The sequence below is a fragment of the Dromaius novaehollandiae genome, chromosome 9, assembly GCF_036370855.1.
Source record: "Dromaius novaehollandiae isolate bDroNov1 chromosome 9, bDroNov1.hap1, whole genome shotgun sequence".
Lineage (NCBI taxonomy): Eukaryota > Metazoa > Chordata > Aves > Casuariiformes > Dromaiidae > Dromaius > Dromaius novaehollandiae.
This window is the reverse complement of record NC_088106.1, coordinates 22,124,365-22,142,426: the sequence shown is the minus strand read 5'-3', so window position 1 is coordinate 22,142,426 and position 18,062 is coordinate 22,124,365. Positions and strand designations below refer to the sequence as shown.

Sequence of the window (18,062 nt, the reverse complement as noted above, 5' to 3'; positions counted from 1 at the left end):
GTAGATTTGAAGCACTCTTCCTCTCTCGCTGCATCACAGTTCAAAAATCAAAGCAAATCAGAGAACTGCTTAACCCTTGAATCTTGCAGCAATGTCACGCTGAGCGTGTCCCCTCAAGCCCCTCGTGTTCCTGTGGGCCTCCGCGATGAGAACGGATGAACTCCACGGGTGACGTGGAGTTCTGCTATCAGCCACCAACCTTGGGGCTGGTGTCACCCCAAACATCAGTTTCACAACACAGCCAGCCTGCTGTATCTCTCTGGATATCTATGGAAACCGATGCATATGTGGCAAAGGCCTTCACTGGCTCCTTAAAAAAAAAAAAATCAAACCCCCACACTTAAGGAAAAAATACAGCCCAAACATATGACCCTGGGCATAAATAAAACTCAAATTATTTGCACCCCAACCTTCAGCTCTGTGAGATCACTGACATGGTCCCTGTTCACTCAGAAAGGAGATCTGTAATTTGTTGCTATTTCTGCTTACTGACTTGGATGAATCATCTCTTTTCTAGAGATGGCTTTTCAACAGCTATATTGAAAATATAATTTCTAATTAAGAAGTAATTTTCTATTTCAAAATGGAAGAGGATAGACAACAAAAAAAGTAGTGACCTAATTCTATATAGTATAATGTAAGCTGTGCCAGAATTCTTAAACTCTTCATGCAAGGAAGATTTTTATCTATTAGACTTGCTGTGATGTATGATTAAAAAAGATAGTTGCCTTTGGGGAAAGAAGAATTAAACTCAGAAGAGGCCTCCACAGTGAAGGAACAGCAGAAAAACACAGCCTAAATGGCAGGGAGATGATATTAGCATCTTGAGCTCAGAAACATGAACGCCAACATTTTAGATGATTCTGTCAGTTGACAGAAAATGAAAAGTCTAAACTGTCAGGAGAAATGTTACTACTATTTGAAGCATTCCTAATCTGTCAGAAAAAAAATGCAGTGGGAAGAAAAATATGGTAATCTTAATTATTTAGTACTTGGAAAAAGAGGAAAATTTAAGAACTTTATTTGTAACTCTCAGCAAGTTGACTTGCCCCCCCCGCAACCCTCAAATCCTGTAGTTTCCAAACATTTTTTTTCCTCCCACTGTTATACCATGGGAAATATACTTCTAAATGAACTGATTCAAAGTACAGTTTCTCATCTGAAATAATGGTCTGAATTTATCTGAGGAAAAAAATATTTTCTTTGTTCTCTTCTTAAACTTTTTTATTTCACATGTAGGGGAAAACGTGTCTGTCAAACCTAAGTTGTTGATGAAAATTTAAAAGACAAAAAAAGTTTAAGCCTGTCAAATCTTTTATTGTCCCATGCTGTGCTGAAATAACATACTTTTCTGTCTACCTGATAAATCTTTTGGGGGGATAAGCTTTGTGCAATCTGATGATACTTGAAGGGTATCAGGAAGAAGCATTCAAAAACTTTCAGAAGAGGAGCTGAAATGACCCCTGAAACGGAAAAAGTCCTCATCAAACTCATTAACTTCTGACATCCCTTTTTTTTTCCATAGTAAGTGTAACAAAGCTAATGAAAAGAGACTTATTTCCAGAAACCACTATTGTTCAGCACACTCCTGTATACTTTGTTGATGCCTTTCCTCCTGATAGTCTTTGGACTGCTTGTTTGGCACAAACTGTTTCAGTGCTGCTTGGCATATCTGCTTCCCTTCCAATAGCCAAAAACCTCTGAGATGTCCAGTGATACAGCTTGCTGTCCAGTTCTGATAAATCAGGTTTATCTGGAGAAACTCCAGACATTGTACGCTCCCAATTTGGCTAAATAAATAAAATAAGCAACTCTTCTGTATCATATCTTTGTCAGGTACCTTCCTGAGTGTTAATTCAATTACAGTCAAACTTGAAGGATCAACATTGGTATAGAAGATAGTTGTTAGGGCTGCAACAAACCTGGCCTCAGTTTGTAGGGATTCAGTGCCTAGAAACTGGAAGTCTTGTATGCACAAGAAAGAAATAAAGAGCAGAGATAACAGACAACTAAAAGGACATTAAATCAGCAGCCACACCCATCTTATTAGAGAACTTCATTTCATTTTGAATTCTTAGAGCTGTATTTCTTCATGTAACTAAGCTCTCTTGATGCTGCAGGGGAAACTGCTTAAGAGAAAAGGATAAGAAATTAATTGGAAATTTCTAAGATCTTAAATAAGTGGCCAACACTGGGAAAGCCATGAGAACTAGTGACAAATACCTAATTTTGCAACATGCGAAAAGAGGAAGATGTGAGAACTTTGTTTGCAGCTCTCTACAGGTTGACATGACAGCTTGCTCCCCAAATCCTGTAGTTTCCATAGACTTACAGTTAAGGCATCGTAATGATTGGTGCTGGAACTCCTAAAGAGCTGTGCAGATTTAGGGTAATATGTTTAAAAGTATTTGGGCATTTAACTTGCACTAAAATCATTCAGATTTAAAAAGACAAGGTCCTAACTCTTAGTACTGTTAGGGGAAAACAAAACAACAAACATAGGAGTGGAAGACTGGGAATTCTACAAGAACAATTTATTAGATAAACATCAGTATTGATTCCGAAAAAAAAAAAAAAAAGGAAACAAAAAACCCCCTGTGAACAGCTTTGGGTAGACCCTACTCATATTCAGTGGTGAAGTAAAGGCAGTCAAAAATTAGAAAAACTACTCAAAATGAGAGAAATAAATTGCACTTCATAAAATCTGATTAATATCAGTGGCTGAAAACTCATCAAGGAAACTGAAGAGATTGGGGAAGCTTAATTAACTAGCAGCAATAAGGACAGTGTTAAAAAGATTTTTAGGAATATCAGAAACAAATCATAGGTGGAGATATTTTCATTTATTAAAGAGATTGATTGAACTTTTTAAGTGAGATAGAAAAGGCACAAGTTTTTAATAAATATTTCTTTTCTTCATCTGCAAAAAAGAGTAAGGTATTCTTGAACATAATCAGGTGTCTTCCAGTCCACTGACAAACTGAAGATAATGTTTGGTTACATCTACCACGATTAGGATGTTTTTGAGATATACTAGGGGTCTTAGGCACCAGAACTGTAAATCCTCAAAGCAAATATCCTGCCTCCTGATGTTAATTTGTTCATTTACAATAACAGTACTGGGGAATTCCATAATTCTAGAGAAATGTTAATGTTGTGTCAGTAATTCCAAGATGGATAATCAAGATAACCAAAAACTAGTGATTGTGACACTGAACCTGAGTGACAAAAAAAATGTTTTGGGAATCAAGCAAACGTGAAATGCAGAAGACTTAAATTCAACCAATTACCAGCTTACATACTTTATGGAAAACAGATGTTGTTAAATAAATTTGATTCTACTCTTTCAAATTACAAGTTTGTTATATAAATGCAATTGCAAGGATGCAATGGCATCTATAAAGTATCTATTTTTGAATGCCCATTAGATGGATTAAGAATTGGCTGATATTTTCTAAAATGTCACAAACGATATTTTGAAGCTTCATACTAAGCACATTTCCTTTAGTTATTTATGAGTAAATATACAGTTATTGACATTCATGAATGATGCAATGGTTGCCAAGACAAGAAACTAAAAAGCCAGGATTTCCATTGACAGCAACCAAGTTAGAGTTCATTAAAACAAAACGGGTATTAATGATGCCAAATTCAACACAGGCACTAAACATGTGTGTGTACTACAATCTCCCAATTTAAACAGATCACAGAAGATAGATGCACGGGCTCAAATCCGTACATATAACTCAGAATTAGTCCCAGACTTCCCTCCTCTTGTGTCTTCTGAATTGAGGTTACCTTTAAAAGGAGATTTAGGTTGTGATTTGTTGCATAATTATTATTGTAAAAGCAAATGTTTATTGATGTTCTTAGTTATGGAGATAACTATTACACCTCTAATTTCACAGCTAAACCTTATTAGATGAGAAGCTATTACTATGATTTACTGTGGAATTAAAATTTTCTACACTTTACCACACCTTTCATTTAATTAAATAAGGGCAGTAAAAAGAAAGGAGTGCAATCTCAATCTCTCTCTTTTTCTTTCTCTCTCTCTCTCTCTCTCTCTCTCTCTCTCTTTTAAGACAACTGTTAATTAGTGAAGGAAGCAAGACTAAGTATGCATTCTAGTTGAATGCAAACTGGCTGATTTCCCAGCCTAAGTTGTTGATTACCATAAAAGAATGAATGGCATGAACTAAACATTTATTGAAAAAAGTCCAAGAGTTTAGCTGAAATTCACAAGAATTGACAACATATATATATATCTTAAAAATAAAGCAGCAGCTCATGTCACAATTTCACACATTCAGCAATTGCTTGTTTTCACAGGAGTAAATGCTGTTATTTCATCAAATATAAATTTTGTCATGGAAGGCAACAGGACAGACAGTGAAGTGGTCTCGATGCCCAGTTTTACCATTTTTTGCGAACCTGACAAGTTGCTTTGCTTTTATAAAAATCCCTTTTTTATAAAAAGGGATATTATTTTTCCTTTTCAAACAGTTTGATGTGCCTAATTCATTTACATTTGCAAGGTACAGAGACTCTTAAAAGGTACTGCAAAAATAGGGTTTCTTTCTTAAATAAGGGACAGTCACTCTAAATGTAGTAATGTAAAAAACGGTAATTATACCTTATAGCACAAATGGTATCACACCACTCCTTTGAAGATTGAAATATAGAATCCATTGCAGTATTTATTAAGCATAAGCCTTCTTTTTGTTCTTTTTCACTTAAGACTTTACTATGGATCCAAATCCCTTGATTAATGTCACCTTTTATGATTATGGTCCTGATTAGTGGAAGAAAACAGTCCTTTGACAAGGCCATGTAGAAGAGAAGATGATCAAAATGTTCCAGAAAATTTACCCATTTCTGCAGAGATTAAAACTTGTAATTAAGAACACCTTCAATTATATTTATCAGAATGCCTCTAGTTTTCATTTCAAGTGAAGTGAAACCAACTAAACTGATCTCAAAAAACCCCAAGTTATTAAATAAAATTACCGAAGAATATCGGATTAAATTGATTGGCTCTTTCCACTCATATTTTTATTCTTGAAAAAGTTATTTTTATTTTAATTTTGTTTACCTCCTACATATACATGTCCATACTGCTCTTTACATTGTAGTAATGGTATGGTATGCAGAGAAATTGCATTATGGAACACACAAATTAAGAGGAGCAATGCAAAAATAGTACTCTTCTCAATCTATGTTTGATTATGGATGGCTTTGCTATAAAATAAATTAAAAAAAAAGGCAAAATGCTTTCCTAGGCCGGTAACCGTAGGATTTGCTAATATATCAGAAAGTCTGTTCTGTTTATTTTAACAGAATGGGTAGATTTTCAGAGTTTCATCTTTAAAGTTGTATCATTTGGTATATTTAGTGATAGTAAAAAAGGAACTGGTTCCATTAGTACTTTTAAGAAATTGAAAGCACTGAATGCCAAATATATCTTGAAATCCTTAAACTCAGTCACTTAAAACCCCCTCTTCCTTAAGGTCGCTCAAAACATCCCTTCTGTGTTTATTACCTAGCTCAGATTACACCAGAGAGTAGTGCAAAGGCCAGGGGAACATCACAATTTCACCCATATTTTCTAGCATCTGTACTTTTTTCACAGGTGCTGCTATAAATGCAATAAGGCTCTGACCTTAAGGTCAAATCACAGGGCATTTAGGTGTTGGTGGAACAGAAGGGGCTTAAATAGCCATGATTTGCACATATGGACCAAACAGGAATACAGTACAGGCATTTCATTTTTCAAAATGAATTTGGAAAAGAGGCAAATATATGCCATGTGCATCTCCTCAATCTCTTCTTTGTTGCTCATTCAAAACAACATTTTCCCCCATATTATTTTCTAATAATCACAGGAAATATTTTAATCAGTTACATAAGGAATAAAAACAACTGAAGACTAAGACACTCTTTACACTGTGCTGCATACTAGTCTCACTTTTTCCTGTATGTGCTCTTCAGCAAAACTTATCTGGAATCTTTCTAAATCATAATCAGTTTCATAGGATAAACCTCTTTCTCAGTATACAAATTTTAATTTTGAACAGGCAATAAAAAAGTGTGCTCCATAAAAATACCTCTACAAATCCATACCCTGTGTTATTATCCTGATTTAGAATCTCTGGAGTGACTAGCACTGTTCCTCTACTGAATATTTCAGTATGCTGCAGTCTGTTAAGATGTTACAGGATATCTTTTTTTCACTCAACAATTGACCTTACTCCATCATCTGCTGACATTCTCTCTCGCACACGCTTAACTGGCAGAGTGCAAAGCGAGTTTAAAAAAACAACAACAAAAAACAAAAGAAAACCCAACTCCAAACTACTTTGACTTCCAACTCTCTCTGCAGTCAAGGTCTTTTAAATAAGTTGGTGCAGTGACACTGCATTCGCTATGGCACTGGACAGTTGGCCATCTGCATCGTCACCAAGGTTAAACTCCAATGTCGGGAGAACTGCAGGGAAGCTGCGAGTCATCCCGGGGAGCTTCTGCATCACCAGTGAAACAGGAAGGTGCAGGCGCTTTTTATTCTTTATCTATAGCCAAAAGCCACAAACTGCTTATCACATATTACATATGACAAGTCATAATCTATCCTTTGCACTAAAAACATTGTGGAATAACCTCACGAGAATGCAGAGATTTTAAAAAGGCATGACAAATCCCACAGCATCAGGAATACTAACAGCACTAGGATCTAGAAATGACTTACGTGCTGTGTAAGGATTATTCTTTGAGATCTTTTTTCCTATTCTTTTTAAAGTCAGTCAGACATTATTGAAACACTATAGTAGAGAATACAAAACTGTTGCAAATATTTCCAGGTCCTAAAACAAACTCTTGATATGTCTATTCAAAAAAACCAAGCTACAGCTGGGTTTTGAAAAGGAATCTAACAAGCTGACTGTCCTTTCAACGGCAGCTGAGCACCCAGCTCCTAGGGACTCTTCTAGACCCACAGAATAAGAAGCTTTGCCCTTATCTGTTCTTTTCTTGGGAAGATGTCAATGTCTCTCGTATCTTTGAACGTCAATGCATGAGGCATAAGTAACTCTGCAGCTACCATCCCCAGAGTCTTGCTTTTCTTTACTGTATTTATTACATTACTATTTGAGGTAACAGAATAGATTAGTTGCTCGTGCTTGCTCTCTTGCATTGATCTATGCTCTCTCAATAAGGCAATGTGGCCACCCGCTCTTTCTCTCTTGTATGTATATGCACATAGACACACAGAGGAGATTCTGCACTTAAGGATGCTACTTCAATTTATGTGCAGCTCACCCTGTATGGAGAAACAAGAGGCCTGTTATAAAACTACTTGTGTAGGCAGCAGGATCAGTCTCAAAGACAGCAGAGCAAAGCCGCAAACTTAAAAAAAAAAAAAAAAGCTGTAAACTAAAAGATCAGGTGTATGAAGTTGTCATTTCCAGGCATGGTTAGTCAAAGAGAATGCAGTGGGTATCTGGCATATTCATTAACTCATTCAGTGAATTCCTATCTATTCCAACAACTGCTGAATTAATTCATTGCAAATAGTCCATAAAGCTCATGGTGCACTCTGAGTCTCCTAAAAAAATGTTGTCAGCTCACAATTTATATAAAACTACTGAGAATAGCTCATAGAAAGACACCAGTCCCATTTAATAACTAGTGAATATTGTTTATGCCTTTTTATCCACACTGCAGTAAGGTAGCATATATGATGCTAACTCTTCTCTTAGTGCCTACTGCTGACAACAATAGAAAATCCACTTCAGAATGCAATGGCACATTTGAGCTCCAGAGCAGCCTCTGCTGTACACTGCAGCTATGTGTTCCTTACCTTCAGTTGCCTTGATCATGTATCCATTCTCTTGGTTAGGTGGTACTTCCAGAAGCTGCATGACTCTGTCCAGCAAACCATGGATAATCTCAAACCCTGGGGTCTTGTTGTAATAAAGTGCACAGAGGTGCCGGTAGTTTCTTGCCCCTACATCTGAAGAAGAAGTATAAGTTATATTTTCTGGGAAATTTTATCACACTTTAAACCTTGCCTTTTTCATCAGTTTCCTTCTGTAATATAGTGAGGCACTTGGTGCTCAAAGGAAAAATGAGTATGCAAAATGCCCTCTCTATGACACACCTATCATAATCTGAGGAAATAATTGGATTTCTTTAACTCACTGGACTCTCACAGTCAGAAATATGGATTTAAAGTATACTATACCTTGGGCAGGAAACGGAGTTGTTAAATACAAGTATCTTCTAAACAGCGATAGATAACAAGCATATAGTTAAGCACTAGAGAAATTCAGAGCAGACCAGCCAAAATGCAAATACTTGGCAAGCATCAAAAAACTTGTGACACTGATGGAAAAACTAAATTGTTATACAACTTGGTCCCAGAACACTCACCAGCACAAAACAACTAGCCCACAACTTGAAATAGCTGTTAACGTTAGCATGGCGATCTATGAAAAGATCTAAATTCACGCAGGTTTCCAAATCACAACTGATGCTTTTCATGATCATCTTGGACATCCCCAAATCCAAGTGACTATGAAAAATGTACTACATTTCACAAACTCAGGACTGTGACAGAAGTGTGTCACATTTAGGACAGCTGCTATTGCTGTGATTCTACTGAACTTATTTTGCAGATACCCTCTAGGGCTGTTGAATCTAGTGCCAGTGAAAGACTCAAAGTTGCCTCCCTCATGTGTTGCCATAAAAGCACTATGTTTGCCTTAACTCAAAAACCTAGCTTCTCCATTGTAAGTTTTCTTATATTACTCATTTCATCAAAATATATTTTCCTTTTTTATACTGTAGAGATACTTTTATAATGAACTTGTAGTAATATGTCTTTAGGCTACACCATTGCCACACACACTGTCTAGAACTAATGTGATCTACAAAGAAGCTTTACTCATTGCAGATTCCAACCTTTCTCCTTTTTGAGAGGAATAATCTAGGAACAGAATAAAAAAACTATTGTCACAAAGCTGCCAATTCAGTTGCAGTGAAATTCAAAATACTGATTAACATAGTAAACTCATTTGTTGCCTCCATCTCTTTCCCTTCTCAAGGTTCAACTGCAAATATGTATTCAGCAAGGCTGACTTATACAAAGGGTAAATTCTGTTGAAACCAGGGACGGCACTCTTTCTGTGACAGTCTTCCTCTAGAAATTCATATGCTTTTAAAGCATAGTCAGTATATAGGTGCATTACATTTCATTTTGAACCAGAACTGCATTTCTGAAGCAAATATCCTGATTATGCACTTACCATGCTTCCATTCGCACTGTAAAGCAATCCTAGAGCGTATAAACTGGATTCATTTCAGTTGCAATTAAAGCAGAAGTGGTGTCCCAGATGGGCACGTAACTAACTTCAACCACTAAAGGGCATTCAGCACATATGATTTGACTAGAGCGAGTCCAAAGTGGGGCTTAAATGCATATAAGGTGGACTTCAAGTCATCAGCGTGAACTATCTTCTCCTTTTGTACTGCACTGCTTTGTAATATAAACACACAGCCTAACAAGCCACAGCCAGATTGATTACTTGCACAGTATGATGTAAGATGCATAGATTTCTTCCTTTCCTAGAGTCCTACGGCATCTGTAGTCTACTAGTTGGTCTAATAGGAATGTAGCTGGTCTATTAGTTGGAATGTCTAGATGGGCATTCTCATCTCCTTCCCTTCCACCTGATGGTGGTTAGATACAGGGAAGAAATGTATTTACTGACAGCAGTCACCTTTCCTTTAAAAAGCTGATCAGAATGGAAATCCTTCAGGTCTCTGAATACCTGTAATGTTTGAGGGGAAAGAGGGAATAAGAACTTCAGCAGTGAAGGGCTAAAGCATGAAAGAGTAAAAAGAACTTTATCTGGTCTTGAAGTTAAGGTAGGGCTGCACCATGAGACATAAGGTTGCATGTGTAGGGGTTTCATACTTCTTCCAGGAAATTGCCCAAAAGAAATGTACAAGAAAACCAGCATATCCCAGGGTGAATTATGTTCTTCATACAGTCAAACTGTGTACACAGAAGGCATCTGTCAAGGCTTCTGGTCATGAAATATCTAAGTAGGACTCAGCGTTCCCAGAAAAAAAGGTGCTGCACTGAATAGTACCCAGAGAAAGTGTGGTTAAAAATTCCTGTATAGTTAGTGAATCCACAGGAGTTATCTGCACCTACTCTCTGAAGTGTATTTCCACATAGCTCTGAACATAAGCGTCAGAACTAGGTACCTCTGATCTCAAGAGAGTTATTTTCTATGGGGATCAATTGTTCTCTGCTGCATTCAATACAAGCATTAGAGGACATCAAAACCAGTAGGAGCCAAGTTCAAAACAAGAAAAGGAGTGGGTTCTTCAGGCAACATATAGTTAAACACTGAAACGCCTCCCTACAGGATTTTTTGGGTGCTAGCAGTTTACAAGGGTCAGAAGAGACACTGGAAGTTCACAGGAGAGAAATCTATTACATGCTATTAAAGCCAAAAACCCCCTTCTGAGTCAGGAAGTCCCTGAGCTACAAGTGACTGCAGAATGGAGAGTACTCCAGAAGTATTATATATACTTACTGTTCTCATACTTTTCCCTTGACAACCACTTTTAACTAGTGTTAGAGACAGGATATTGGCTAAACAAGCCTTTAGTCTGACCCATCATAGCCAATCTTTGTGCTTGATGTACAGTAAGCCTAAATAAAAGCAGAAACTCTGGCACTCAGTGAGTGCTCCCTGAACTGTTAATAGCTACCATATAAGAAATTAGACATTTATTAAATCTACATCTGGCTTATTTGGTCCCACTCACCATTTAATGACAAAAAAAATCTCTCAAAAACTAAACAGGAAAAAATTTACCAAGTGGATAGAAATACATGGATTAGAGAGTAAGACAAATACAGGAGCAAGAGCCTACACAAAAGATCAAAGCACAGCCTTTGTGAGACAAAAGTCATTCAAAACTTCTGAAGCAGCAACTTGGCAATATAGTCAAAAGTCTTCTCAGCAGGTACTGAAAGCTTAACTTACCACCGGAGCAATGGATGCTGCACTTTGTCACTCAAGAACCTTTTACTATTATAATAATAATTTGCAGTTGTAAATAATAATGGAGAATCCAATTCTGAAGTTTATGTTAAAATGGCAAGCCAGAAAAGGAAGGGCTACAGAGAATATATCAATACCGGCAACATTTGATCTCTGTTCCCTCTGAGCACACGGGCCGTTCAGTTGCATCACGGTGTCTCTCTATTTCTCATCTCTACCACGATACCAAGCAGTAATATCCAATCATGAATGGTGACCAATCTGTACACATGTAGTACTGGGAAACTGAAAAGAAAAAGACATTTTTCCCTCCCCTAAGTTTTTATTTGCCCTTAAGAAAGCACGTTTTTGGGCTAGACACACTTTTTTTTTTTTTTGGTGATTCACTACACTAGCCGAATTTGTGGCAACTATCTGAATTTCACTTCATTATTGTTTAGTCAGTGGTGTCTTCAGATCGCTATTCTTAATTAAAGAATCAGAAAGAAATATACACAGCAATTTTTATACTTCATGATTTCCAACCAACTGTAAAAATCCTTGGTAAAGGAAAGGATGCATTTTCAAGAATTCCAAAAAGCTACGTGTTATGAAACTCATTCTTTTACAGAGTTATGTCAGAACACAAGAAGTTCATTCACTACACACCCCAGGAAGAAAGAAAGTATTAGAGAACTGTATGCAAAAGCTGGCAGATGTTAGAAATGCTTCAGTTCTTTATAACTCACTTAAGAGATCTCTTGTGTCATGCCATGAAACAATTCTATTTTTTAAATGAGCCTGCCAAGTATGTCAACCTAAATTATACATATATATTTCTGAGACTTCAAAGCACTTCCTGGAGATGCTGCTGTAAAACAATCCAAAGGATGGGCAGCTGGATAGGAACACGCGAGCCAAAAGAGCGCAATGGAAGATAAAGCAATGTTGTACGGTGCCCCCCTAGCAAATTAGAGATGCTTCAGAAAAATGATTTGGTGATCTGAACGGGGCACCTGTTCTTTTAAACTTGTCTCTCAGCTTCACAAAAATACAAAAATTTTTCTGCACAAAATTAAAGTTTGCAGACAGACTTTTCGGAAAAATGTCTCAAAATATGGCATTGACTATACTCACAAATTATGTAAGTTATGTTAAAGGTACACTACTGAAGGCTTCTCGGATTCTACTAGGTCACTGGTCAGAGGTGATTTTTTGATGGATTCATTTCTTTTCTTTTGGTAAAAGAGAGAAAGGGGATTCTCTGTTTGAACTAGTGGTGTAAGGCGATGATTTATATGCTGAACTAGGGTAGCTGTGCTACTAGAAGAGACTATATAATGTTACAAGCTAACCACACAAATACACAAATGAAACAAATATTCACTGCCACATTTCCTCCTGCCCTGAGAAGAAACATTTATGTTTGGATTTGGTTCTATTTAGTTATATTAAATCTGGCACACGTTTTGCTAATTTAGTACATCAAACCTTTCTGCCAGATATGTCTGGAGAGAAAAATGTTCTGTTCACCTTGGTAAGCATGAGTTCTGCATAAGAAGGTATTTTTTTAAAAAACAGTACATTTAAAAGAGCTAGATTCATTCACACATGAATGACTACAAGATGCCATTTCAAATGCAGTTAAAGTGAGCACTCTTTTGACCCATACTTTTTAAATTATTAATTGGAAATTCTGCATGCCAAAATCATGAAATAATAAAATTAAATTAGTCAGTCTGATGACATAAGCCTTCTGCGGGAAATCTCATACCATATGTGAGAGGACAACCCCACATTCTTCAGAGTTTGCAGAATTACCTGTTATTTCTTTCTCCCCACCCCTTTCAAACTATTTATTACGCAAGTTTAATTTTGGAAGTAAATTTAGGAAAAACACTAGTTATTCTAAATACACCATTAAAAACAATTTCAGATATTGTTCATAGTCTGCAAATGCCCAACCTGTAAGAGGGCTGTCCAAGAGGCTACAAAGCTGCTGGCTCAGAAGTCTTATCTTTCATCTGCTGCAATGATTCTCATCAAAAAGAAGTACACTACAGAATGAGACTTTATAAAACTGTTAAGTGGCCATTCACATAAAATGAAAGCTTAAAAGAGCTACAGTTAACACACACACACACACAATAAAATTAATCAGTTAAATAACTTGCAAATTTTATGAAGCCAGAATAAATGCACTCCTTATTCCAATATAAATAGCCCCACTCTCAGTCCTGAGGAATGCTAATGCTATTCTGCCATCTGTACCAAGTTTTTTTCCGTACTAGCTAACTCCACACCCAAGAAGGAATGAGCTGTACCACCAAACTGTCTGTATTTAATAAAAAAGTATACATGCTTTGCTAAAACTGCTTATTTTGCTTGGCAAAGCTTTTTTTTTAAGTAATCTACAAATTAAATTCATCAACAAAGCAATTTACTTGCCATTTTGTTTATGCCTTATATAAACCTTTGTTTTTCAGATCCCAAATACCTTAAACATAACCACTAAAATCTGAAACCAGATAACAGAACAACAGAACCATTTCTGCTGCTGAATTTAAAGTAGCATCAGCCTTTTTCATTGAGAGGCAAAACTTGATCCAGAGTTGTAACGCAGTAGTCCTCCTCAAAAGTTGTAACCGTGCACTCCTTTTCCACTAATATGCTATATAAAAAGAAACGAATCAGTAAATTTCTTTAGAAAGCTTTCTGTTAATATGTAAAAGTCCATGTGTACAGTTCATTTTACTTTGACACATTTTTCCAGATAAAAAGATAATCTAAAACTTAGCCTGTACAGTGAAAGAAATACAGACTTTCACTGAATCTCTTGAAAAGTAAACTAGCTACTTTGGCTGTTTCACATAAAAGAATTAAGGTTACAGCATGATTCAAAGGCAGGCATGCTCTCTTAGCACAGTTGGATCAAGTGGAAAGATAAAGAAATTTTTACTTCCTTATACAGTTTTACACATGGACTTGATCCAGTCTTTATCTAATATTTGCAGTACACATCTAATTCTTCACATGGGTTGTCAATTCTCCAGAAGATAATTCTGGAGAACAAATACAAGCAATCCTGTTTTAAGGTGATGGAAAGGTGGGCAAGGGATTCATGTTGAGGCAGGTAATCATGCTGACCCCGATTTTTTTTCTCTGAGTTACAGATCTCCATAATAAAATCAGTCTGCAACTATAACCTGACATTTCCAGTCTCAAGACATACTGCTTTTTATCTGGCAGCACTGCTCGTCTTTGAGACTGCAGCAGTTTAACCAGTTACTAGTATTGTAACAGTAACACATGTTTAGGGTTTACTAGTCACAAAGGCTTGTGCCATTTGAAAATACTACCAGCAGAGAGTTTCTCCCATGAGTTACAGCCCTGATAAGCATGCAAAGGAGCTCTCAATCAAGAGCAAGTCAATATGGGTGCTTTTACCTAAACGATTTAGATTAGGTTCTTTTTTGGTGCAAATCTGCCTTGCATTTATACTTGGGAGCCTTGCAGTATGCACAAGTGAGTTCTCTGGTGGTGGAACCAGTCACACACAAGGATACCAACCAGAGCAGCCCAACTGTAACATCTTGCAAAGTCCTCCAGCAGTTGGTTCCCTCCACTAGCAGAGTGCGTACCTATACCTGGCAATTGGAATAAACAGCATTGCTAGTAAAGATACAATATAGCTATAAAACCCTTTCACTATAACAGATTACAGCAAATCAAGCCCTCCTCCTTTCCGCTCTAGGCTGTACCAGTAACTAATGCAGATATACCCAATGGTTCCGTCTATGAATTTACCTGAGGTTCATATCGAGCTAACTACCCTACAGTTCTCAGAGTCATTTCTTCTGTTTCTTTAAAATACTCAATCTACTTTCATGTTTTTCCATTCTTCTGGAAAACCCTCATTTTTCCCAAACTTGCGCAATGTTAGCATTAACTAGTTTCTCAAATAGTTCCTGAAATGAGTCTTGGCCTACAGCTGTAACAATGACTGATTTAAGCAGAAATTTTCTCCCAACATTTGTTCCCTTGATGACTTTACATGGATGACAGGATTGAGAACAGCACTGCAGAAAGGACTCATGAACATTTCTGAGGCCCTATTTTCAATCCTGCCATCTTGCTCTAGCAAAGCCTTGTGTCTGACCCACATTTTGTCTCATTCTTAATATAATTCTGAAAAGTGTTATTATCTATAGACTCTATGGCCTTGGATACTCCAAGGATTCTTTGGAGTCCAAGGACTAAAGCTGTGCCAATTCTGTGCAAAAAGTAAGTTCATCCATGTATATTAAGGGAAGAGAGAGTGCAAGTAAAGATCTTTGATTACCTTTGCTCTCTCTACCTGTGTTCAAGAATGCTGAAAAGCTCTTGACAGATTTTACAGGATATTTTAGATGCCTAAAAATGTTTCAAAAGTATCCATTTGGATTTTTGAGAGAGCATTAAAAACAATCTTATCTGTAGACACTCTAAAATCTAGTCTGTTATGCCAATGTCTTACCTCGCACGCTATGCACATAAATAAAAAATGAGAATCTATTATTTGGTGATTATTATATTTTTTCGGAAATACACATTTATCTACTATTACCATTTAGCCTGTAAACACACGTTTCCACTCTCAGAGAATATACAACAAAGTACAACCCCATGGAGCTGTATTAGGTTCCCTGAGGGATGCAAGATGAAAAAAATCAAAGGATTGGGCATCAGCAATATAAGATGTATTTTAACAAGAAAACTCTTCTAGAAACATTGTTTCTTAGATGGAAATCAAAATGGTGCAAATCAGGCTTCTTTTAGAAATCCTTAAATCCTTTAAAAGAGGAAATTAAAAACCTGTGAATGTTGAGAACCCTTCTCTTACCTGTACTGGCATCTTTTACTACAATGTCAGAAATCTCAAAGAGTTTCAAAGGCAAGGGCATCTTTCGATTAGCAGCAATAGTTTTCAGTAGCCCAGGAAGGAGGCTCGTCCGTGCCACCTGCAGGATAAACACGGATGCTGCAAGTGAAATACCTTCCAACATAGCTAATACTGCATTTCCTAATTTCTTGTTTTGCTCATTTGTAACAAGAGTTTAAAAGTAGTCAGGTGCAAATATTGCAGTAATCTCTCATGCTTGAGCATCTTTTTTTTTACAATTATTAAACTCCCAAAAGTACATTTTCTGTACAGACTGTATACTGCATGGTCTGAACATACACAAGCTTAATAATAGATAGCATTTTGCAGGTGCCAGAGCTACAGCACAGAGTAGGATAACAAACAATACTCAAAGAATTGCAAAAAAGTTCCCTTAAAATATAATCTTGCTTATGCAAAAGGTAAATACTAAATGATGTTTTGTAAACATTAAATGCTATCTGAAATATTATCTTGACACCTCCTGATATAAATCAACGACATAGGCAGAACCTAAGTTCAGAACTGCTGATGATACTGTGTTTGAGCTCTCACTCTCTGTCCTAGCAAATATAAAATGATTTAGAAATGGATGCTAAAATACCTGAAGAACAATATACATTTCCAGAAAAAAAGAGTAATAATGCTTAACAATTTTTAAAAAGCATACTCTATGCAGAGCTTAGAAAGATTACAGATTGCCAGGTCTAATAATTCCATTTATGCTAACTAGCATTTCTGAATGCGGGAGTTGCTCAATCATCTGGGTGGAATTTTCTGTAATAAAACAGCTGTGTCTTGCCACATGCTGTCATAATCTGTACGGTACCTCACTTCATGGAGAAGTTAATAGTATTTCACACTGAATACAGTATTACTCAGTGAAAGAGTAACAGCAAATGAGTGCTAGCAAGTCTGGAATATAAATGCACATCCTTTTTACTTCATTAAAAAGCAGTTGTATATTTTATAAATTTTATTTTCTGCTAGTTCCTTTCTGCCTTAAATATAGGATCTGTGACACCATTACTCTCTCAAAATTGGACCTGAATTAAGTCATCTCACCTGAAATTCTGCAGTTTTGGGGTTTGCTATGTGTACTGCTTTTGTTTCAGAAATATCCATGCCAAGTTTATCTGCAATATCTTCTTGAGAACACTGAAAGGAAGAGACAAAAAACCCACCAAGGTCAAGCAGTTAAAATAGACAGTGAGCCAATGATGAAACTTGATACCAAGAATGAACAATGCAAGCGTAGCAGTGGCTCTTAGGCCCCACAGTATGCTCTCTCATATGCAACATCCACTCATAATATAAATTAAGCTCCAGCCTTAAGAATAAGTGGGCAAACTGGTTTATTTACAAATGTTAATGACTAAGTAAAATAATGCTAGGGTTTTTTTAAAAAAAGCGTTTGTTCAGGCTTCTGTCATGGATTGCTGGCATCTGTTTTAAAAACAGAGGTTCATATTTTGTCCCCTGACTTTCATTGGTTAAAATATTTTATTCTGAAAACAGTACTTATAAAAGGAATGGTACCCAAGCATTCTCACAAACAAAACAATTCCTTGGTCTCTGTGCAGAAAGTAAAGTACCATGTACAAAAAACAGGTCACATGGCCAAGCCTTCAATTTTTCATGGCAACATAAGATTCTCAAAGTTCATTGTTGTTGTTTTCATTTTTTTGAGCTGGAATTTGGAACCCATTCTCAAGGTGTATTTTTAAGCTGGTCAGTAAAGCAATACACATGCACTTTATCAAGCTCAGCCAATGTCTGTGCACATACAGCAACAGATGCTATCGTCAAGATCCACACTACAGATTTCCAGAATTTATAGCTTCTTTAATGTATTACGAAACTGATAGCAGACTAGGCATGTAATTGAGGATTTGCTGGTATACTGCAGTCTCCCAGAAGTGTTCTCTTTGCATTGGCAGCACTCTGAAAAGGGTGTTGATAGACCAAACGTGAGGAAAATGAGCAGATGATACCATCTGAAAAAGTGGATTTTTGAACAGAACAGAAGTCTTAAATAAATGCTAACCTTAGGAGGAGAAAATTGTGTTCAACAATTTTCGGGT

At 36.6% G+C, this 18,062-nt stretch overlaps 1 protein-coding gene across 1 annotated transcript in view; it reads right to left on the bottom strand.

The window, feature by feature from the left end:
• The window catches only part of FARSB (phenylalanyl-tRNA synthetase subunit beta), a 41,968-nt gene that overhangs the window by 10,535 nt on the left and 13,371 nt on the right, over nucleotides 1-18,062 (bottom strand). Inside the window, exons 14-16 of the mRNA XM_026109758.2 lie at nucleotides 17,044-17,136; nucleotides 15,940-16,057; nucleotides 7,856-8,008 (exon numbers count right to left, since the gene is read on the bottom strand). Coding sequence (XP_025965543.1) covers nucleotides 7,856-8,008; nucleotides 15,940-16,057; nucleotides 17,044-17,136 — 364 coding nt within the window. The remainder of the gene's footprint in view (nucleotides 1-7,855; nucleotides 8,009-15,939; nucleotides 16,058-17,043; nucleotides 17,137-18,062) is intronic.